Raw genomic sequence first — 26008 nt, 5'->3', positions numbered from 1 at the left:
TTATATATATACTAGCCGTTCCGGCTCGCTTCGCTGGGCGATTTTTAAATGAAAATAAATTAAATAATAAAAAAATAAGTAGCCATATACCATCTAAGATAAATTTCGCATCGAATGGTGGTAGTTTCATGTCGATACGATCAGTGGTTTAGGCGTGATTAATCCTCAAACAAAGACCACTTTCATTACATAAATATAGAATATAGATATAAAAATATAATAGAAGATAATAATAGATTTATTGCATTATGGTGACGTCAAAGTTGATACTTTATATGACTGCAAGGATATTGGAACACCTCGTATAATCTTAATATATATAAATTACGTGACACGTTGTTTGTCTCCTAAACTTATGAACGGATTTAAATGGGGATTACTTCATGGAGTGCAGTTAGGTCCAACTTGAGAGATAGGATAGTTTTTATTTCGATTTGGGACCCATAATTATTTTAATTTTAAATATTTGTTTTGTATGGACATATTTCCTATGAGAGAATTTGGTGACGCACGGTTTGACAGTTCCGCTGTGAAACAATTGCATTATAACAACAGGGAGCATATTTACGAAATAATTTTTGATGTTTTGAAATATAAAACAATTATTTTTTTACTATCTACAGAACAACGTCTGTCGGGTCAGCTAGTCTTAATATATATAAATATCGTGTCACAATGTTTGTCCTCAATGGACTCCTAAACTAATGAACGGATTTCAATGGGGATTACTTCATGGAGTGCAGTTAGGTCCAACTTGACAGATAGGATAGTTTTTATTTCGATTTGGGACCCACAATTATTTTTAATTCCAATATTTGTTATGTATAGACATATTTTCTATTAGAGAATTTATTGACGCACGGTTTGACAGTTCTACTGTGAAACAATTTCATTATAGCAACTGGGAGCATGTTTTACGAAATAATACTTGATGTTATGAAATATTGTCGACAAATTGATAAAAAAAAAGTATTTGATTTATAATGTACAGAACAACGTCTATCGGGTCAGCTAGTATATATATATATAATAATCAACGTGTACTAGATCATGTAGTAATCATCAACTAATCACGTGCCCCGCTCATTTTAAACATGTTAACAACAAGTATTGAGTTCACAAACGTATTGTCGACGTGTGCTTAATATATTGCTAACATGAAATATACTTGGCATAAATATTAATCTCAATTTATTATTTCGCAATTGTGAACAAGTATCAAGTATCTAGTTCATAACATTTATTGAACATTGTAAACTACGATAGGTACCTACGGAAAATTTAACTATAAAAAAATTCTAGTAAATCCCCTTGCTTTTAAGCTGAATGCTAAAGCTCACCTTAATATCAAAAAGTCTGTACATCCATCTTTGGTTTTGTACACATCATAAAATTACATACCGCAAGTAAATTTACCAGTGGGAGGCTCTTTTGCACCGGATGCCGGTTTGATTATGGGTACCACAACGGCGACTAAGTCTGCTTTCTGAAGGGCGCCGTAGCTAGTGAAATTACTGGGCAAATGAGACTTGACATCTTATGTCTCAAGGTGACGAGCGCAGTTGTAGTGCCGATCAGAATTTTTGAGTTTTTCAATTATCTTGAGCGGCACTGCATTGAAATGGGCAGGGCGTATCAATTACCATCAACCGAAAGTCCTGCTCGTCTCGTCCCTTATTTTCATAAAAAAACGTACTGATATAAGTAATAATATTAGATTACACATTGTTTAAGTGCTAGATTAACCCTTTAGTTTATATTTTTTCATTGTTATTATATATTTTTATAACTAGTTCAAACAGAATTGAGTCACCTGTACTATAAACAATTATTTTCTTTCCATCACGAAAAGGGCGCTATTGCTTCGTGAAAACTCACAGCAAAAACGCTTTCTGCTGCCAGGTAAAGTGATTTAAATTTCGAACCCCACGTGACCGTACATCCTGGAATTACTCCGCGTTAAAAAAAATAAACAATGCGATCCGGTGCGTTCCGAAACACGTTATCGCCTAGCGTATTATCTCATTGTCACTAATTTGTTATCTTAATTGTTTCTTTTACTATAACCTATAACACTTTTCTCGCTAGTCGAGGTGAAAAGTTGTATGTTTCACACGAGAGCAAATTTTTTTTTCGTCTAGTTCCTTTAAATCACTCACTACCTCAGTAGTCTACATTAGAATCACGAGCGAACGCGTGATTTAAAGTCAGCACTCGCAGCAAAAAATCACTTTGCTCACTTGTTGAACAAATAACTATTTTACAATCACTTGAGACTAATGTTTAGTTTTGTCATAAGATCTTTTGAGTAAGTACTTGGGTAATAAGTGACGAACTGACTTAAGGAAAATTGAATTTCCGAGAAACACATTGTCATCTGAATACTGTGATTATATTCAGTCATTAATGGAAACTTTAATTAACGTGTATTACATTTCCACTATTGTCGTAGAGCCGTGACAAATATTAATTTAAATGGGAAGTTTTTATGATAAGGTAATCCTATTCCGTGATATGAACGAGTTTTTATACTGCTCATCGCTCTGACATACATACATACAATCACGCTTGTCTCTCTGTGGGTGGCGTAAATAACAGCTGGTCTTGACATAGTCCGCTAGTACTTCTCTTATGTCGACCTTTTCCAATACTTCCATATCCTAATTATCACCACTCAAATTCAAATATTTTAATTCAAAATAGGATGTGACATCACTTATTGAAAGCCAAAAAAACTACCACTCATTCCAAAATGAATGCCTCAGACCTGAGAAGAACGGGCGCAACAAACTCAGCGGGCTTTTTTTTCATCAAAAAATATGTTTATAGAGTAACATTGTACAATTAAACTTACTATTTAAAAGCCTGAGGGAGGTCGCTCCATTCCCAATTTGTGGTATCATTAAGAATATAGTAACCTTTAGTTTTTTTAACAATTCTTTTGAATAATGTGATACTTTTGTTTTGAAATTTGCTGGGATCCTGTTGTAAAAGCATATACATCGCCCCATAAAAGACTTGCTAACTCGACTTAGCCGAGTAGTAGGCATTATAAGCTTATGTCTGTTCCTGGTGTTAACATTATGTTTATGACTATGACTGACTAAGAGATAAAATCAAAGAAATAAATATTTTAACAGTTGCATCTCTATATTTTTCGAGAGTTTAGATTTATTTGTTAAGTTACTAGAAAATTATAACCTAACTGTTAACACCAGGAACAAACATAAACTTATAATACATACAACTCGGCTAAGTCGAGTTAGTACGAATGTACTACGAAATTGAAAAGAATTGTTAAAAAACGTTTGTGTGGTAAAGGTTACTATAACATAAATGACTTTCTTAATGATACCACTGATTGGGAATTGAGCGACCGCCCACAGGCAATTACTATACAGGGTGTCCCAAAGTTATGGGACATGAAGGGAAAGTACCTTAAATATCGAATATAGGCTATTTTACTGAAAGAAGACTTTATGTTATTTTTAAAAGTTAGTACTTCTGCATTCAAAGATTTCTAAAAATAAGTAATTTTTCCCTCGTCTGGGAATCGAACCGACTGAAATGTAAAAAAAAAACACCCCTACTTTTATAATGCCAATCGAAAGAATGACCAAAAACTAATAACTCTTCTTAAGTAACATAGTATTTTAAAAGAAATGAACAACATAAAATGAATGTTTTCCTACTTGGATTGGTACAAATGGACCGATTAGATGGCCGGCCAGATCCCCGGACCTTACACCATTAACTTTGTTCTTTTGGGGATACGTGAAAGATATGCTATACAAAAAACGATACGAGAACGTGGGAGAGCTACAAACAGAATTGTGCCATATCATATCGAGTATTCACCATAAAATGATAACCAAATCAACTCATTAAAAGATTGGCAATTTGCGCAAGACAAGAGGGATCACATTTAATTAATTAATTTACAAAAAAATACCCAATTAATTGACTACTTTCTTTTAAAATACTATTTTACTTAAGTAGAGTTATTAGTTTTTGGCCATTCTTTCGATTGGCATCATAAGAGTAGGGGTGTTTTTTTTACATTTAAGTCGGTTCGATTCGATTTTATATATAAAAAAAGAAGCCTGCCGAGTTTGTTGCGCCCGTTCTTCTCAGGTCTGAGGCATACCTTTTGTAATGGGTGGTCGTTTTTGACTTTCAATAAGTGATTTTATATCCTTTTTTGAATAATGATATTTGAATTTGAACGATTAAATCTGTATACAATAGACGGCTTATATAAAAAATGAATGGTCTTTCTTGTAGATGAATCAAGCTACTCACTTCCTCGATGGCTCTCACATTTACGGCTCGAACAGCCGTGATGCTGCCGCCCTGAGGGAGAAGACTGGAGGGCTACTGAAGACCTCGAGTATTGATGATGAAGAACTGTTGCCTTTGGCTTCCAATCCATCTGAAAAATGCCTGGACGGGAATACGGCGTGTTTTAATACTGGTTAGTAAATGGACTAGTTTTGTATAAGTACTTCCATTTATTGTATCTTAATATATATAAATCCAATGTTTGTTTCCAGTGAACTCCTAATACTCCGGTCAATTTAGACCTAAAAATGAGAGTGAAGTTACATAAAGTCCCAACAAGCTGAAAATCAGTGAAATTGTTCAAAACATAATTATAAACAATGTTTAAAAGTTCCCCATGATTCCCGTGTATGGATTTTTTTTATTCAAGGTCAAAAAAATTAATTATTCGCGATTTTCAGCAAAACGGTAAGTTTTATCATAAAAGTACCTCAGACAAAAATTGTAGATCATAAAATTATCTATAAAAATGTATCAATACTTTTTTTCTTACGAGCTTACTCATAATATGCACACGTATCCACGCCACCTATGATACAACTACGATAACAATTTTTATAACTTTTTGAATCGTTATATCTCAGAAACAGTGGCTCGTAAGAAAAAAAGTATTGATACATTTTTATAGATAATTTAATGATCTACAATTTTTGTCTGAGGTACTTTTATGATAAAACTTACCGTTTTGCTGAAAATCGCGAAAAACTCATTTTTATATCCAATATTTGTTTTTTATTGACATATTTTCTTTGAGAGAATTTATTGACGCTCTTGTCTTGTTTGTTGTTGTTTGTCAGTTCTACTGTGAAACAATTTCAATATAACAACAGGGAGCATATTTTACGTAATAATTCTTGATTCTATGAAATATTATTGACAAATTCATAAAAAAACAGTGTTTCATTTATTACGTCTGTCGGATCAGATACTATTTCATATTTATGGTCCCACACCATTGTGTGTTGCGCTAATGAGCAGACAGCGAAACTAATGCTTCCTTCGTTGCTTGCCAGTAAGAATTTTGACATTAGATAAAACTGCTCAACACCCGTTCAGAAGACTATAATAATTAATTTCTTCAACTCCTCTACTTTTATCTGTCATTAATACAACCACGATCACTATTATATAAGTACATACTTTATTGAGTCTTGAAATAGTCTATACCGTATGCCCTATCAAACATTGTTTACCGTATATAGCATCTCGCCTTTCACCAACACTCACGTTTTTTGACCCTTGTTATGCAACTGTTGCATAAAATACTATAATATGTCTGGACTGCCATATGTGTCTTATTTCTAATCTTAACAGATTTATAGAACACTGAAAAGTTCTCTTATATACGAATCACGAATTACACGCGTCTGTTCCTAGCGCGCCAATGATTTATGGCGCCTTGGGCAATGATTGTAAGCCACTTGTATATTGTTATATAACAGAATCAAAAGTATGTATTTAATATTAATATACAAGAATTCTTACATCTTATTTCTTAGATGTGTCGATATTAATAAAAATCCTGGTAATTTGGTTTGGTTTGGAAAATTTCAGGTTAATTCGACGTCTTGAAGACCGTGATAATTTCATAGGAAGATTTCACAGATTACATACATACATACAGACTATCACGCTTCTTTCCCGTAGGGGTAGGCAGAGACCACTTCTTTCCACCATATACGATCCTTACATACTTGTTTCGCTTCGTCCACTTTCATTATTCCTTTCATACATGCTCCTGCGGTTTAGGGTACTCTTGACCTGGCCTTTATATATAATTTAAAAAAAAATCACAGATTGAACTAGTAGAAACTATAAAACGTATATACATATTCGTTTTATAGTTTCGTTTAGTTAGCTATACTAATAAATGGAGTAAGTACTGGTTTTTTCATTCGGTTATACTGTGAAAACTATTGAACTGATCGGAATGATTAATTCAGTTACACTATTTGCAACAAAGGTTTTAATTTCAGGGGATGTAAGATCAAACATGCACCCATGGTTGACTGGGATACATGCATTGTTCGTCCGGGAACACAACCGTGTGGCGCGAGCCTTAGCTGCCATCAACCCGGGCTGGAACTCTGACAAGCTGTACCACGAGGCCAGGAGAGTCGTGATAGCCGAGTTACAGCATATTACGTTCAAGCAGTGGCTGCCCGCGCTTACTGGTAAATACAATTTGTACATTATTGTATGTACCGAGTTTTGTGCCCAAAATGTAACCAATGGGAACCCTTAACTGCCCATCTGTCCGCCTGTCTGTCAGCGAGTTATATGTTATTATAAACTGCAATAGTTAGAGAACTGAAATTTTGACAGTATATTTTAATATCGGGCCCATGACAACTAATAGAAACCAAGATTTTTGCTTTACTTTGTAACCATATCTTTTATAAAAAAAAAGAAGTCCGCTGAGTTTGTTGCGCCCGGTCTTCTCAGGTCTGAGGCGTACTTTTTGGACTGTTGGTTGTTTTTACTTTAAGTGATATCACATCCTACTTTGAATAAAAATATTTGAATTTTGAATTTGAATTTAGATGTTACAAAATGTCCGCCATGCAAATTAAGACAAAATGGTTTACAAAGGAATTAAAATAGCACAGCTTGTTACATCTTGTACGATAGTATGGTACGGATTATTTTTTTTATATTTATTTTATATCTACAGATATTGTAATCGCTAATCTTTAGGTACAAATATACGAATAAACAAAGCATTCACGTTCTGGGTCCGTGATCGCATTCCGACCTCGTTCGTTGAAAGACGGCGCAAATAAACCAATTGACGGCTTAATATTCATTATTTGCTGTTTGTACTGTCACGGACTTATTACTGAGAGTATTTTCCAGGCAGGAGACGGTATTGTTTGTAACATGAACAACAAAATAATGTTGAACCCTAAATATATATTTTATGTAGATCGTATTTCATAATATTATAGATTTCTAGAGGACCTTGCCGAAATACACTATGGATAGTAAATTATATCTTAAAGACTAACGGCCTTACAAATAAAATTGGCATAAAGTTATAACTAAACATAAACAAAGAATATGTAAAATGTTTACAAATAGACATTTTGCTTACGAATGGTTTGTTCGGACGTATAACATTTCCCGCGTTTATTTGCAAGGCAGCTTGTCATTAGGAAAACTACAGAATTATCATTTTATTGACAGTTTTGTCAACGATATTGTAAACAGTTTTGCATTTTCTTTGTTTATCATCAGTTATAACTTTATACCAAGTTCATTTGTAAGGCCGTAAGGATTCAGAATATTTTAAATTTCGAGTCAGTGATTACCAAACAAAATAAATTAAGTGTCTAAACAATATGCTAAACACCGATATTTTTTTATATCTGTCTGCTGATATTAGATTTTATATTTTATAATCTTATTTAAGTGTGTACCCAAACAAACAAAGTATTTTTCTTTATTTATTCTGTGCTAAAAGTGATTCGCATTGCTTTCTGAGTCCGTTTAAAAAAAAAAAAAAAAACGGTGATATATTGGAATATAAACAAATTAAGGTTTGTTGCAAAATATGTCAATATATATATCCCCTGGCACATTCCCTATTTGGGGTCGGCCCTCCTGATACAAGATCGCCACTGTTTGCGATCTTGGGTCATTACTGGCATTAAGCCTAGCATCGTCATGTCTTTCTTAACTGTTCTAGTCCAGGTAGTTGGTGGGCGCCCTGTGCTTCCCTTCGCCTCATCCATATCCATGACTCGTCTCGTCATATGGTGTTCGTCCCTACGCATTACATGCCCATACCAGCGTAATCGGCCTTCCTGCATTTTATGACGTATAGGTGTAATTTTAAAGGTGCCTCGGATATACTCATTACGAATTTTGTCTGATCGTGTAACACCCCCAGACCAACGCAACATTTTTATTTCGGTTGCATGCATTTTTTGTTCGTCACACTTTCTCATTCCCCAGCATTCGGAGCCATAGAGCAAAGCTAGTCTTACTGCTCGTTTGTACACGGTGCCCTTAGTTTTAATTGGCATTTTTGCGTCACATAGAACACCGGTAAGAGATCTCCACTTCAGCCATCCTGTTTTTATTCTATTTTGAATATCACTTTCGATATTGGCTTTAGTGTTAATAATGGACCCGAGATATTTGAATTCGTCTACCTTATTCAAGGGGTTGCCCTCGATTGTGCGTGGTGGCTGGGTATATGTGTCGCTTTCAGAGAAATTGCAGTGTTGCAATGTCATATAAAATAATAGCTCTTAGGTCAATAGGTCGGTAATGCGCAGACTTCATGAAACAATAACAAGGATATATTAATGAACCACAAAATAAGAAAGGAAAACACTCTATTGAAGAAAACATTTAATCTTACATTAAGGAATTGTCTGCGCTCCGCTTTAACTAGATACCGCAATACCTGAGGACAATAGCTTTTTACACGGTTTATATTAGCTTCACTTGTATGTTTGTATATTTGTATGTTTGTAACCGACTTCTTCGGGCGCGATTTTGACCCACTTTAAACGGCTAGATTTCGTTCAAACTTTGTAGATTTCTCGAGGACCGATGACATTACACTAATTTGATAAACTTATTCAATTTTTCAATTGCAAAATATGATTTTTGTTAATTTATATAATTTTTAAATAAATAAATCACTAATAAGCGCCATCTAGTAATTTACTGTAAACTACAAAGGAAACGCGCGACATGTCAGGACAGTTCCACAAAATTAAAGTATCTAATTCGTTTAGAAGCGAATAGATGGCGGTGAATTTATATTTCCATCATAAATTATTAATGCATGATTTAACTGAGCTAATTATTATAAGAGCTAGTTCGGGGATCTCGGGCTAGCTGAATTAAGTGATCATTCATTATAACTAAAATATTTTTATTCGCAAAAATTAAAATCCCTTCATTCAATCTAAAAAAATTAACTAAAAAATTAAATATAAATAATAGTTTAAAAAAACTAAAGAACACGCTTTATATAAAATTCAACTAAAAAATAGAAAATAAATTTAAATTGAAAATAGTGTGCTATTTTTATAATGAAATATATAATATTTTTTTACACTATTTTAAATTTAAATTTATTTTCTATTTTTTAGTTGAATTTTATATAAAGCGTGTTCTTTAGTTTTTTTTAAACTATTATTTATATATTACAGCAACTATTAGATGTTTGTGTGCGTGGCATCTTGACACTCAATGGCATCTTTCAAATTTTGTAACATACGCTTCGTGTTATATACTAAATACTTACTGATGATTCTTATGTAATCCCAGTGTCTTTCTCATTTCTTGTAGTAATATTTTTACAAAGTTTTACTACGCAACCCAGCCTTGTAGTTTTAATTATTAGCAAATTTTAAGAGAACATATGGCACGTCAACGTCACACATTGTTCGAGATTGGCTCGAGTACTTGGGCCTACTATAAGTTGCCTCGCACTTTGCATCTACGCCTGCGGTATCTAGTTGGAGACCAATCCTTAATCTAATCATTTAACATTATTTTTACTATTTTCCTTAAATTTATTGTCTGCATATTTTGTACTTGACTGTACTACTCTACGTAATTTAGTGATAATATTATCAATGACGAAACGATAATAATCTATGTTAGGATCAAGCTAAAATTTTTTCAACTGGTGTTTGTGAAGTGCGTTCAAGATTATCAATGAGGTTATAATGTCACATCCAAGCATACAGAAAACTTAATACAATAATAAAAAACATGTGTGCACACACATGTTTGTTCACTTCTACCACGTGTGAACACATGTTCACACGTGGTAGAAGTGAAAACTTCAAAAATTTTGGCTTCAAGATAATGAGACGAATGTAAAAGTTCGGGAAGAGGATAATTATAGGTTTTAATAATGATCATAGTGATACAAACTCTGATAATTATTTTACATTTTATTCGTATAAATTACATAGATTTATTCAGATTCAGAGCTTACATTTTCGATAAATGATACAAGAGGCTTACGGTAACTAAAGTATGAAATAAATACTTACTTTGGTCTTAATATGGTCAAAATAACTTTTTAATTTATGATATTGTTGTTGATACTTGGCGTCCAAAAACTCAATCAACGGAAATCCTGTATCCGATGCAAAATTTACATTAAACCTGTTAACTGCATATGAAGTCCTGGTACATGTTCCTAGGATGACACATGATTTCAACCGCTATGAAGACATTATTATCATCGCTACCATATTTATGTTCTCCTGGTGTCTAATACATCGTGCGCATGATGTTAGAATATATTAAGCTATAATCGCCTCATACATAAGACAATCTCTTCATCAACTATGATCGCCTGGTACCAAAACGCTGTATAATGCGTCCTATCTTATTCTCTCGCCGGCTTAAATCCCATACATTTACCAGTTTGTGTCACTTTCGTCTCATCGAGTTTCAAATGACAACGATTAAACTGATCAAATTGAACCTATTTATTTATACGTTTTAAATAATCTTTTGTAATATAACTTACACAATATCAACTATAATAATACTCCTAAGATACAAATTTGGAACGGCCAATTATATTTGATTCAGTGTCTGTATGCAGTTTCTATTTTGAATAACTTAAAGTTATTTACGCATGTTTAACTGCCGAAAGTGATTTAAAAATTAACTTTCACACGAACTTTCTAATTTTCCGCCCATTGCAGTGAACTAGTTATTTTAATCTTAAATATCAATTCATCAAACAAAAAAACTACAAGACAGTAATAAATGCTAATTGTAATCTGACAATAATTTGACGTTTGATTATAATGAATGTTATAATTTATGCAATTTTGATTTTATACTACGGTGTTGTGTATATATATTATATCCTATATCTTATACTTATTAAGTACATATTATACTCAGAGACCACAACGGCGGCTATTTCTACAGTAATGTTTACACATTACTGCAAAAATAGGCGCCGAATCGAAAAAATCTAAATCCGAGAGGCACTGCATTGTAATGGGTAAGGCGTATCAATTACCATCACCTGAACGTCCTGCTGGTCTCGTACCTTATTTTCATAAAAAAAAAGAGAAAACATGAGGTACGGAACAAAAAATTTCACTTTGTGTACTGTAAATCCAAGCATAAATATCATAAGATTTCAGTAAGAGTGAGATAGCCAAAAACACCATAGTGATTTTGAAATGCTAGAAGATATTAATAAGTTCATCTGCACTTCTTTGCAAGCGTTTTATTTTGTTTGGGTAGCGTTACCGCGTAAATTGAGTGTACTTCATTCGGTGAAAATGTACTCAATTTGGGTATGGTTTACAGTTTTAAGACCAAACAAAACTTTATTATAATACTTCTAAAATTCAAATTCAAATATTTTGATTCAAAATATGATTCAAACCTTCACTGCTTCAAACCTGAGAAGAACGGGTGCAAAAAACTCAGCGGGCATTTTTTTTTATAAAAAGATGGATTATAATGTCATATCGTACAATAAACATTATATACATATATATAATTAAAGGGCCTGAGGGTGTTCGCTTCATTCCCAGTCTGTGGTGTCTTTAAGTTTATGCTATAGTAACCTTTCCCACAAACGTTTTTAACAATTCTTTTAAAAATCGTAACACATTTGTTTTGTACTATTTCTGGGATCATATTGTAACAGCATATACATCGCCCAATAAAAGACTTACTTACTCGACTAAACCGAGTAGTAGGCATAAAAGTTCGTGTTTGTTCCTCGTGTTAACATTATGATTTTTACAGTTTCTAGCAAATTCCTCAATGTGGCTATGAACATATAGAACAATATTAAGAATATATAGAGAAGCAACAGTCAAAATGTTTATTTTTTTAAATTTTTCTCTTAATGATTCTTTAGGATCTAGGTTATAAATAGCGCGAATAGCCCACTTCTGCAACACAAAGACGGTATTAATATCGGCTGCCCTACCCCATAACAATATACCATAGGACATAATACTATGAAAATAACTGAAGTATACTAGTCGCGCCGTATCTATGTCAGTTAATTGTCTAATATTTTTAACCGCACTTAATTCGGAATGCGGGTTTACTATTTTATTCATTCGTTCTTTGGTCTATTTCTATTATAAAAGAGTTGTTTCTTTTACTGGTCTCTGATTCTTAACACGTCAGCAGCGGGACCATTTTCAAATAACTTACAGCCATTAGAGACCTATTACATCTCTTAACCGCAGTGTGTATGAGACCTAAAGAACCTCCTAAAAATTGATTTATTAAAAAAACATAATTTGTTTAAAATTAATAAATGAACTTATATTTTTGAATTTTAGATCATCATTTACTCTACCGTTAGGTTGCATCGCAGGCAGTTATGACATATGGATTAAGATAAAATTACAAAATAAAGTTAGGTATCTAACGTATAATGTCTCTAATTAGTGCGTTAGGTCCATATTCGATCTCTATTTTTTATTAACTATTGAAAAAAAAAAAATATTGAAGTAGGCGTTACTTCCGCCAATATTTGTTTTTAAACAATTCGACACGTGTTTCGCCTCTACACGAGGCATCCTCAGGACGTTTTGTCTCGCCAAAATAGTCTCGTGCCAGATTTTGGTTTCAGTCAAACCCTACTGGCTGAAAGGCTCGTACGACACCTTTTAGATCCCCTAATGCGCTGAACCTCTTAAATTATAGCGTTGTCGATTATTTCCAGGTAAATCCTTCGATGAGATGTACGAGAGTTACGACTTAGGCTACAACTCGGACATAGACCCGACGATCACCAACTCGTTCGCGACCGCAGCTTTCCACTTCATCAACAGTCTCTTCGACGAGGACATACAGTTGGTCGATGACAATAACTTGGCCTCACACCGTCTCGCAGACAATTACTTCAAACCGGAACTGGTCGCCAAGAGGGGCGGAATAGAGAAAGTGCTTCGGGGTATGGTCAGTCAAAAAGCCCAGAGTATGGACCTTAATTATGACAACGATGTAAGTATCAACTGATCTCATTATTATATTCTCAGAGCGGTACGCACATAATAAACCACCATTTGTTAAGGCGAAGAGTAAGCAGAAAACACGCAAACGTGGTGTTTTTAGACTAGTTTTGTGGTGAAAGTATAGCATTTCGAGCTATGAACACTACTTAATCCTGTTACACATATCCTTAAGTCTTATTTGTAGGTTGCTAATGCTTGCTGTTGGTTATAGTTAACACTGCCGAGCCTTTTTGAACTACCACATTTCTTTGAAGTTAAACAAGTTTTTTGGCATGGCGTGACGCATTTTTTTGGTACTTCTCTCAGAAAAGTTATTCTTATAGCTTGTACTTTTTTGTGTAGGTTCATTTATTAAGATTAGTAGTGAATAACGAGGATTGTAAGCATATAAACTGTTTTCCACACAAGAATTTTGAAAATATTGGCTTTGTTTCATTGATGGCGGGCCGGCAGCCGTGAACTCATATCGCTCAAGGCTCGTATCGCTGGCATTTAGTGTCGCCTTAAGGTGCTGATAGACTCTCCTCTCTTCTCCCACAAATCTCAAGTAGGTACATCTCTTATGTGACATTTACAAACACCAAAATAAACAATTACTTTGATAACCTTTTACCTCAAAATTAATCTATTGTTGTTATAAGTACACACACACACACACACACACAGCAAATTGTCTTGTTAATAACTCTGGTTTGAGAGATAAAAGTTTTTTTATTTAAATTAAAATTCAAGAAAATTCTTTATTCCGATAAAAATGCCTCATGCCTGAGAAGAATGGTATGGATATTTTATAAAATAATGAAATTTAATCATTTAAAAGCCACCTTCAGTAAAATATCGGATCTATAATAATTAATATGTTAACTCCAACGAGGATATGATATGTTTTGACAGTTACGAGGTTAACCACCTTGAACATTCGTAAATATTACACAAGGTGAAATCTGTATGTACACCCGACCTCACTATTGTCAATATCTATTTCCTAGTCGTCTCCATCTAAAGTATTCTTTCTGTTCGGAACTAGAATGGTAATCATTATCCTGTGGTTGAATTTAATTTCTTAGATCTCTATTATTTCTATGAAAATTTTGACTGAGTATCAAGGTAGTAAAGCTTTATTTTAGAATGGGCAAATGGTCATGTGGCTTATCTGACGAAAAGGATAACAATGGGATTGTCGGGGTGGAAGTCTGAATAGTTCGAACACCTGGCATTGCGTAGTGACTGTGTTTTATTGTGTAGGTATCACGGGGATTGTTCTCAAGGGCTGTTAGAACTGATCTCAGCTGCCGAATTCCACTTGGTATCACACGACACAAAGTTAAATTTCATTTTCTCTATCTGAATGTTCGTCTGTACTGCTGTTTTAAAGGAACGCTTTTCTACGTGCAACCAAAAATTGTGAAGTGATCTGAGCGGAAATCTGGAAATATCCACGTCGAAACGGGGTGGGTCCTTTAACAAAAGCGCGTAGGTACCTACATCTTAAGAACTGGCAGTGTTCCTATAATTATCCTTCATTTGTGTGAGTGGCCTTCAGATGTCCCGTAAGCTCGGCAGAAATGATGGATATATATTAACAGTTGAAAATATCTTGACTGAAAGATTTTTTTATGCAAATGAATAAATCGTGGTGAGACAACTGCCCATGGACATCCGCAGCACTAGGGTCAATAGTCAGGCAGCCTTAAAGTTGGTAGTGAACTGGTTCGTTAAAACTTGCAGCTGGTTATTGATTTCACAAAATGGCTGTGCGAGGCAAAAAAATTGCGGGTTTTGTTGTACTTATCAATATTTAGAGCTGTATGATACAATAATACGTGTATTTTATAATGTAGGTAATTATTTACATTGTTAATATTTATAAAATTTATTTACCTAAATACAACTTGAAGTAAATAATTGTGATAACAGCAATGCAATTGTCGTGACGTAAGTTGATAATACCTTCTGACAAACGTAAACAAGTATATATTACCTACGGGTATCACAAAAGTATATTGTCTATCATTTAATTATAAAACAAGTTATCTGAACAAATATTTTTATGCTACACGTCGGAAAGTACCTTTATACAACTGGGGGGCTAATACGAAAATCGAAATCCGAATTTTCGGTCCGAAACGAAAGAACGACGAATTCTACTACCGATCCGAATAGCCGGGTGGATTTCGTATCGGAAATATCTAATAACCATTAAAAGTTAAGTTGTAGTTACGATCATAATAATGTCAAACAACGAAAAAATAAATGTCAAGTGAATTTGGGAATAATTAAAACGAAAGACAAAATGTCTTATCGCGAACTTCGTTTCGATCTTCGGATCCGAAACAATTTCGTAATAGGAAAATGTACGATCTGTCAACCGAAACCTCTTATTTAAATTTTGGTAATAGCGCTCCTGGGACGAAATTTCGTAGAAAAATGCGGGCAGAACATTTATTAGGAAAATCCATGTTTTTTTATTGATGGAAAACTATACTGGCCGGTTAAGAGTAATAATTTTTATTATATTTTCTGTGAAGGTGTAGGTTAAGATACTATGTATCAACTGCACCCTCCTAGAATCGCTATAAGTATCCCCTTATTTAACAAAGTACCGTTATTTAAGTTACTTTCAATTTTGATTAAGTCATTGTACGTAATCTGTGTCGTTCTGGGTTTTTTTGATATAATTTGTTTCGTGTTTTGATTACAACATTCATAATATTATAACAGCATAAACACGATTAAAATATTTCTCGTCGATACAAAAACACCAAGGTAGAAATATGCATAACATTTTACTACTAACCAAGAATTTATTTGAGCTTGAAATTTTGTAGGCTGATTCTGTATTGTTAAATTTCATTTAACTGAAAAAATTATGCGACGATGTTTCATGAGATTTCTTGAGTTGTATTTGAAATAATGAAAGTCTTATTTCTGATATCGTATGTGTTTCCAATTTTTTTTATTATCCAGTTGCGAAATAGTTAAAATATTATGTTGATAAAATTGTATTTGAAATAATAAAAGTCTTATTTCTAATATCGTATGTGTTTCCAATTTTTTTTATTATCCAGTTGTGAAATAGCTAAAATATTATGTTGATAAAATATGTAGATACCGCGAATTGTCTCATTGTCTCTGTTAAATTTCTTACCAGTGGGAGGCTCCTTTGCACAGGAAGCCAGGTTATGGGTACCAAAACGGCGCCTATTTCTGCCGTGAAGCAGTAATGTGTAAACATTACTGTATTTCGGTCTGAAGGGCGCCGTAGCTAGTGAAATTACTGGGCAAATGAGACTTAAAATCTTATGTCTCAAGGTGACGAGTAATCGTTGACAATCGTAGTGCCGCTCAGAATTTTTGGATTTTTCAAGAATCCTGAGCGGCACTGCATTGTAATGAGTAGGACGTATCAATTAGCATCAGCTCAACGTCATGCTCGTATCGTCCCTTATTTTCATAAAAAAAAATGTTTTAATAAGTGTGCGTTTGTCAACAGCTGCGTCACCGATGGCTGGGAGGGTTGGACGTATTAGCGATAGACATACAGCGCGGTAGAGACCACGGCTTGCCCGGCTATGTGCAGTACCGGACCCTGTGTGGCATGACCATGGCCTCCACCTTCTCCGATCTCACTGATGTCATACGGATAGAGGTGAGAACTTAAAAAAAACTACGTTAAAAAACACATCTTATGCAAACCTTTACCTTAATAATAAAATACTATTATTTATACCTATTTGCTACCTATTGATAGGTTTAGGTCGGTGCTAAGTCCTAACCAAAATAAAACTTAATATTATAAACAGCTCGTGTCTGCCCGCATGGGTTGTTTGGTCTAGACAAAGCTATCCCGCTCAAAGTCACGCGTGGCGAGTGTAGGTACTTGCTATTACATTTGGCTTGGCACCGACCGAAACCTATCAATATGATTAAACGTCGTTTATTTATTAAATCCTAACGTTGATTCTCCAGTCAGTGTCGTTATAGGGCGCGTTACGCGTTACGTTTCGTTACTTGTAAACACATATCACATAGCAGGAAACACGTTCATCGGAATTCCAAAATAAATCAAGTTATTTCCTACTGATGCGCCTGTTTTTTTGCGGCTGCTTGTAATTTATTTATTGTATTATAGTTTAAAATGTTTAAAGTTACTATTTCAATGATTTCTTAGGAATATATTGCAAAGTTTTTTTTTTATGGAACTCTTAGCGACGAGGCTCCGACACAGGATGCCGGCTAGATTATGGGTACCACAACGGCGCCTATTTCTGCCGTGAAGCAGTAATGTGTAAATATTCTTTTGTTTCGGTCTGTCTGAAAGGCGCCATAGCTAGTGAAATTACTGGGCAAATGAGACTTAACATCTTATGTCTCAAGGTGACGAGCGCAATTGTAGTACCTCTCAGAATCCTGAGCGGCACTGCATTGTAATGGGCAGGGCGTATCAATTACCGTTCAATTATTAATTCATTATTTTTATAAAAAAAACTGTATTGTGTAAAATACTCCTTTAGTAATATAATCGCCTAAATCTGTCGTGTCATTTCGGATATTGTGCCAAACAAATAAATCGACAAACAGACACACAAAACATTTCAGCATTCTGGATTATCATGTAAATATTCATCTGCATCTAGAAAAAAGCTGCTATGTTCATTGTACAGACAATTTGATTTCATTTCTATGTATGGATGTATATATTATTTTAAGTAATTTTTGATGTTCCAGACGGTTGAGAAGCTTTCGGAAGTATACGAGCACGTGGAAGATATAGACCTGGTGGTGGGCATGATGGCCGAATCTCCGCTTCCCGACTCTATGATAGGGCCTACCGCTACATGTTTGATCCGTAAGTAATCAATTTTATGCAGAAACTAACCGTGTCCGTTAAGCTTTTCTGGGCGAATTTTAAAGGAAATAAATTAATGAAGGAACGTGGGATTTCGAAAAATAAGCCACAAATTATCTAGGATAAATTTCGCATTGAATGGTGGTAGTTTCATGTCGATACGATCAGTGGTTAAGGCGTCAAGGGGTCTCAAACAATGACCATTTTCATTATATATATATATATACATAGATAAGCAAAACTTGCCAAATCAATCTTATAGAATAAGGAAATAATGTCAATATAGTAACCGAGGTTTGGAACCTGTTTCAAATTTAACGGTTAAAATTATCTGTTGAGTTGTGGTAAATTCTGCAAGAGTTGAAGTGATCCTAGCGTACCGACCAAATGGTAGACCGATGTTAAAAGACTTAGTGATGGAAAACTATTTCATACCGGTTTTTTAACGAAGTATTTATAATGAACCTAAATAACCGAAAACCTTATAATTGAAGTTAAAGATTTTAACAAAACTACTAAAATATTTCTATCTACTTAACCGATTGGAATCTTTTTTAGTTTCCAAGCCTTCCACGATAGATTTCGCATCGAAAGGTCGATGTCCCACTACGGATAAGTTCAGTAGTTTCTGCGTAATTTTGTCTCAAATAAAGGCTTATAATAAGCAAATGTATAAAAGGCATAAAAAGCATATTTTATTTTCTCAAAATTGATTCCTTTGGAATTCTTTTCGATGTCATTTCTAACACTAGCTAGAAGCTTCGTAAGAAACTCCCAGCATTTTTTTGTGTTCTTTTTAATAAAATTTACAATATAGTAGTGTGATTCTTATCGGTATAATATATCATAATCTAGTCCCAGGCTGTCCGATCACTTAGATATTCAGCTGTGTTGGTTTTTTCTCATACTTTTTTAGAATAACTAACGATTTGCTTTTTTCTTAGTTTTCTTACGCTCTATAATCTTTATTAAATTTCCATGATGTACGCCACTTCTTTCAGTGGGTCCCAAAATACATGCATTCTCGTCACCCTCCTTTAAAGTTAATGTTATGTACAATTTATACAATGCTAACTAGTTTAACTAATTGATTTGTATATATTCTTAGTAATTCTAATTTAGATTTTAATTTGTTAGTTTTTATTAATATTATTAATTCAGTATTAATAATAATATATGTATTTTTGTAACATTGGGAACTGTTTTTGGTTACGTTATTTTTTATGAAAATAAGTGACGAGACGAGCAGGACGTTCAGCTGATGGTAATTGATACGCCCTACCCATTAAAATGCAGGGCCGCACAGGATTCTTGAAAACCCCAAAAATTCTGAGCGGCACTACAATTGCGCTCGTTACCTTGAGACATAAGATGTTTAGTCTCATTTGCCTAGTAATTTCACTAGCTACGGCGCCCTTCAAATCGACACACATTACTGCTTCACGGCAGAAATAGGCGCCGTTGTGGTATGCATAATCTTGCCGGCATCCTGTGCAAAAGAGCCTCCCACTGGTGTAGTGGTTAAGTTTTAATAATGAATTTTTATTCTATATTTATTGTTAATACTGTTTGTTTTCAAAATAAATAATATTTTGAAACAGGTGAGCAGTTATGGCGTACCCGCACCGGCGACCGCTACTTCTACTCGCACCCGACAGAGGCGGGCAGTTTCAGCAGCCGAATGCTCGCCGAACTTCGTCGCGCGTCGCTCGCTCGCTTGCTCTGTGACAACCTCGACATTACAGCGATCCAGCGGGACGTGTTCCACTCGCCTTCAGACAGGTAATAATACTAATTGTTTTATAAACTAGCAGCTAGCTAGTCCTGGCCGCGCCTCACTGTTGCTGGCACTGTTAATTGGACCATAGTTCCTGAAAAACGTTCCAAGCCACAAACATCACATTTTAAGGAATTTGTGTTTAAAGTTTAATAAATATAAGTATATTCCATACATGTGGGTTGGGCTAATAAGTCATGATGTCATTTAAATAGTGACAGCAGGGCCGCCATTTTTTGTCATTCTGTGAATATGAATCGCGTGACCAGTTTTCTGTCAAACTCAATTTCGACATGATTGTGGTTTGGAACGTTTTTCTGGAATTATATCCAATTAACGACGATACAGCTATCCGATATCCAGTCCAAAGTAGTTAAATTAATGAAGCCAGCTTTAATTGCAAGCAAACTAAAAAGGTACATTTTTAACATGCTACAACTTAATATTTTTCACCTAATTATTTTTTTTTATATATTTGGGCAACTAACAAATTACACTCTTTACATGCTTAAACTTGAAATATAATAATAATATGGATAAGAGTTAATTCACTTATAAGCTACCACAGCATTTATAATTTTTACTACGTTTATAAGACAGTAACTTTAACAATTTATAAATTATAATCTTAAAATATTGTAATATATAATTTAAAATAAAAATGAAATGTTAAAAACAATACTATATGTATACTATATGTTAATCATCGCTCGCTTGTCCGCCGACATATGCCTCCTCCAGATCTTCCACATTTTCCTGTCGGAAGTTGTCATTCTCCATGATGGTCCAACAATATATTTGAAATCATCTTGTTGTTGTTTGTCTCCCTCTATTTCTTTTTCCATATCTTGGATACCATTCTGTAATGTCTTTTGTCCATTTATCTTGTTTGCTTCTTATCACATGCCCTGTCCAACGCCAGTTTTTAAACTTCGCTATTTTATTTAATACGATAAACACACATAAACATCTATGACCTGGAAACATATCTAAAACACGATACGAATTTTGTAAGTACCTACGGGGATTTGAATCTACGACCCATAGCTTAAGTTAATTTGAAAAAAAAATATATATGAACGATGCGGACTCAAACCCGCGATCTCTCGCGTACCGTGCGAGCGCTCTTCCAACTGAGCCAACCGTTCGAGTGACGTATCGTTGATAAATTTTGTATGCTTTGTTCAGCTCTCAGGTTGTGGATTCATCTACATGATCTACTTTATTTTACCTGCTCAACTCCAATATTTGCATATTAGGAAATTGACTACTAGGAAATTGGGTTCGAGTCCCGAGTCGTTCATAAATTTTTTTTTCCAATATAATTTATGTAATTAATCCCAGAATTGAGGGTTATCACTTTACAACATATCAAATTCCATAGCTTAAGGTTAATCAACCACTAGGCTATGAGGTTGTTGTGTATTCCAATAATATATATCTTTAGTTAATAATATTAATTTAATTGTTGCAGTAATCCGATAGTGTCCTGTGACGCTATAAAACGCATCAATCTGGAGGCCTGGCAAGACCCTGCCCAGCAACCAGACATCCTGACTCGCACCAACGCCTGGCTCAAGAACAAAGTTGGCAGCACCAACTCCACTAAATAGACTGAATTATATCTCGACTTAATTTTAATATGTTTACTCAGATCAAGATTATAGACACAACGGTTGATTTGATCTTGTGATGGGTTTTACGGTCCTTAATATAATGTTTCCGTGTTTAAGTTTGATGCACGCCACGGTCAATTAGTCATTCGGCATAGTTTAAGTCAATACTTATATAATATATGATATTATTTGATACTAAAATATATTAACAAACTAAAGGAAAAGGGAGGGTGTTTCGCGTTTTAATGACAAACTGGTGCAAAATAATCGCGTGATTAAAAATACAATAAGAATGAAGACAGTGTTTGTAACTTCAAACTCGTAAACGTAAAAAAACGTTAAGAACTGTCAAAATGCGACCCAATTAGTAGGCTTTCGACTCACGTAGTTCGGCTCATACAACGAATATCTGCTCCTTTTTATTATTATATCTGTATAATATATCATTAATATCGGTAAAATTTTAATGAAATCAAAACATTTCAAAGCCAATATTGAGTCTTTTGGCTAAATGATGAAAGTGTGTTTCAAAGATAAGAATTGCAGTGCTACCAGATTGACTGATATAAAATTTTAATGACACAGATTTAAAAAAAAATTGGTAGTATTGTATTAGTTACTTAAGTTATGTTACTTATGTGTGATTTATGAGAGAACCGTATAACGCTTTATTTATAACTGTTTGCTATCCATTAATCTTTGCAATAGTTTTATGTGCAATGATCAATAAATTTAATATACCTATATAGTTAGCAATGCGTCATTATACCGAGGGCCTACCATCAACTTTTAATAAGCGATGCAAATCCAATGCAGTTCAGTTTAGGTAGCCAAACTGAATCACTAAAATTCGTACCGTATTCGGATCGCTTATGATGAATGAACGAAATAAAATTGCGTTTCGAAACCTAAAATGATATAATTTTAGCGGTTAGCGGCGTAGAAAATACTAAAAATACATTTTAAAATTGCGCAATTGCATCAAATTATAAACCATTAAGCCCTTTTTTATACTTATTAAATAATAGTAATATAAATAAATATAGTTCTTTGAATTACAAATTAAATGTGTTTACGTAAAAATAACGAGTTATGAACGCATATCATTGATGTTTGATTTGACAGGACCGCAGAGTACATTTTTTTTAATTCGTTCTTGCGAACAGGCTATAGCCCGGGCCCTTACTGCCTACTTAGTATTTTCATTTTTGGTATTTATTTTCAGTATTTTGTTTTACAATAAAGTCCTATAAAGTATTCTCATCTCATCTTTAATCAATAAAAATTTTCTTTTCTTTGTTTTCACTATTTTTTTAAAGTTATTAACAACACGATTCACTTTCCTCTAAGGAAGTAGCAACTTTTTTCGAATCGGTCACTTTGACAAATAAGCTATCCAGTTTAGGTTGAAATAACACCTCATGGTACGAATGAATGAACGAACTAAATCAGTTTGCGAAATTCAATTGACATCATTGCGATTAAATCAGTTGATTTGACGTCAACCTAAATTAGATAGCTCTAATCACGTCGTGGTACGAAATAGCAAAGCAGTTCATTTTAGGTTGTCAATTGAATCGCAATAAGAGTTCATGGTAGGCCCGCAGATCTCAAGTTAACGCGCACAACTTATAGCCTCCAAATTATATGCATTTAGGGACGTGAAAATATATTATTGCATTAATTTGTATAGGATTAACATTATATTGAAAATCCAAAATATTAATAATATGAGGTAAAAATATAAAATTTGTCAATTACTATTTACATGTCTTACCCATTTATAATATTGTGTGTATTTAATATTAATTATAATTTGAGTGTAAATTGTAGGCTTGGGACCGGTTTTCAATTTAACTGCTAAAATAATTTCGTGTCTGTTATTTCGTTTGAAGTGTTTTAAGGGAGTTGTTGTATAACTTTTATTCACCGGTTAATTCGGTAGTAAGTATTACGTAAATATCATTAAAATGGTAACTGTGCTCTGACGTCTGAATCGGCGATTGAAAAACCGTTCTTAACCGGTTTATTCAACAAACTTTTATAAAAACCATAATATTAAGTCGAAGGCAGATCAAAACTGAATGTTTTCTATACACTTCAACCGGTTTGATTTTTTAAGTTTCCAAGCCTCGTTGTCGGTAATTTACTTCTTCTCTTTCTTGATTAACGTTTTAGTGATAATAAAATATTTTAAGAATGGGTGATTCATAGAGAATAGTATTATGATTCAGTTACAGCGAATAAAATGTTAAATGATGATGTCTAATGATTATTGGCTTTAGGAGTCCTGTACGTCCCAGAGTCCCTTGACGTGGACGCCATTGATGTGGCTGTGATAACCTGAAGTAGATTAGACAGTCTGTTCCCAGATACATATGTTAAAAGCTCTGGGGAAATCTAGATAGTTATACAGTATGGATTTTGCATATATGAAATAAATGTAGCTATATACTTATTATCGCATTTGCTGACGATACACAAAAAATGTACGAAATCGGTGCAAGACTTTTAATTTTGAGCAAATATGAACGCACTGTAGAATTTTTTCACAAGGTAAATGATTCAATGAACTTGAATCTTTGAAGATCAGAAAGCGACGTTGCCGCCCCGCGCGCTTCAAGTACGTAGTCGCTGGTCCGTTCATGGGACAGATTTAAAGCGACGTTGCCGTCTGTTTTCTTCTCGCTCTGGCCACATCTTGCGGTTACTTCAAAAGCTGAAATCGTGCATCGCTCCAGAGGTCAATGTACGTTGTCAGTACAGACTAGAGAGAGAGAGTTTATTCTTTCTAAATTTATTTAAATATTTTTTTTGTTAGAAAATTTAACTTTTTCAATTTAAAGTTTTTAATTACATAATTATTTTTGCGTTAATTCTATGCACTAGTATTACATATATTTTTATTTATTTCATAGATATACGATCCATACTGTATATCATGTATTCGTAATGCTAATAAAAAACATCATAGATTTATTCATGCATTAATGGTAAATAAAATTGATTTATATGTATTGGATGTTAAGAATACGTTTATTATTTAATGCCACTATTTAAAAAAAAAATGTGGCGTTTAATAAAGTACTTAGTGACTAGTACAAATAATTTATGTAGTTTTCACGACAAGTTCACTTTTTGTAATGCCATTATTGTAGCACAATAAATGTTTTATGTTTGAAACAACTGCCTCATATGAATTAGACTGTTTAATATTAATAATATATTCTTGAAATTCTATAGATTGATTATAATACTATTTGTGAATGTTTAAAATAAAAATGTAAAAACATTTTGTTTAATTATTTGTAAAGAAGTATCATTTGTGGTCCATTTTTTAACTCTTGGTTTCTTTTTACTTTATAATTGATTCAATGAGGCTTTCTAAAGATTGAATGTTAAAAATGCACACAATTTATTTATAAAAAAAATAACATGTTAACGCGTCTCCCTATAAAGCTATCAAAATTTTATATTAAGAGTGATTATCCATGTTTGACGTATAATGACGTCATCTTTTGATTCAGTTCTAGATATTATTTTTTCTTTTTTGTAACGAAAAAAAAAGATAAAAGATTTATTATTTAATTATCAAAGGCTATTATTATTCTATCTTGCAATGAATATTTTTTACAAAAAGAGACAACAAAAACACTACGCAATTTAATAAATAAATCATTATGTATATGTAATATATAATTGGATGATAGTGTATGTGTATGAGAGCGATTCGGAATATTTTTTCGTTATCTAGTGCCTAATATATTATTGTGATTGTTTTCTGTATAATCAGGGTATCTTTTATTTACTTATTTGATATACAAATACAATTTATCAATCTGAATGCTGTTTTTATTTACAAAAACCACACTATAGAAGTGGAAATTTCATCAATTATTTTTTCTGGTTTTGCCTAGTCTCATTCAATGCGCAATAAATTAGTCAGCGCCGTTAAAGAAACTTTCACTTCAAATGTAGGTATATAATATCTAGAGAGAATTTTAATACTCAAAAATTGTTTTTTACTTTTAAAGTGAAACTTAATACATCGTCTCAAACTTTTTGTCTGTGTTTTGCATGTCGCGTGACGGTCAGGCGGCGCCTATAGTTCGCAGTAGTTGTAGTGTATATAATGTTACTCATTTGTGCCAGTGCTACACGCTTTTTTTAGTTGAATGTCTATAATGTGAAAAAAAGTTTCACTTTTACCGTGGTTTCATAAAACCACAATTCTTTTTTTCTATATAAATAAAATAAGGTATTGTCTTACTTTGGTGACTATATAAGTGTAACTTCTAAACGGATTCAAAGCAGCGGAAGTTAGTATCACTATCCGCTTGATATTTGCGTGAAAGAGAAATGGCTACTACAGCGCCTCCATTTGAAAATGTTCGTAAACTTGTAACTGTGAGAGAAACGCTTTTGCACCATCGTT

General features: G+C 33.6%; 1 protein-coding gene across 2 annotated transcripts in view; it reads left to right on the top strand.

The window, feature by feature from the left end:
- Positions 1 to 25417, top strand: part of LOC126965607 (peroxidase-like) — a 42607-nt gene extending 17190 nt beyond the window's left edge. For both annotated transcript variants that reach the window (XM_050809263.1, XM_050809265.1), the window contains exons 7-13: positions 4285 to 4474; positions 6318 to 6515; positions 13040 to 13320; positions 16825 to 16980; positions 18060 to 18180; positions 19782 to 19962; positions 21432 to 25417. In XM_050809263.1, the coding sequence (XP_050665220.1) occupies positions 4285 to 4474; positions 6318 to 6515; positions 13040 to 13320; positions 16825 to 16980; positions 18060 to 18180; positions 19782 to 19962; positions 21432 to 21570 (1266 nt within the window). In that variant the 3' untranslated portion in view covers positions 21571 to 25417. The remainder of the gene's footprint in view (positions 1 to 4284; positions 4475 to 6317; positions 6516 to 13039; positions 13321 to 16824; positions 16981 to 18059; positions 18181 to 19781; positions 19963 to 21431) is intronic.
- Positions 25418 to 26008: the final 591 nt, after the last annotated feature.

Source organism: Leptidea sinapis, chromosome 8, assembly GCF_905404315.1.
Source record: "Leptidea sinapis chromosome 8, ilLepSina1.1, whole genome shotgun sequence".
Taxonomy (NCBI): domain Eukaryota; kingdom Metazoa; phylum Arthropoda; class Insecta; order Lepidoptera; family Pieridae; genus Leptidea; species Leptidea sinapis.
The sequence above is the reverse complement of the archived record's forward strand: the minus strand, read 5'-3'. Positions and strand labels throughout refer to the sequence as shown.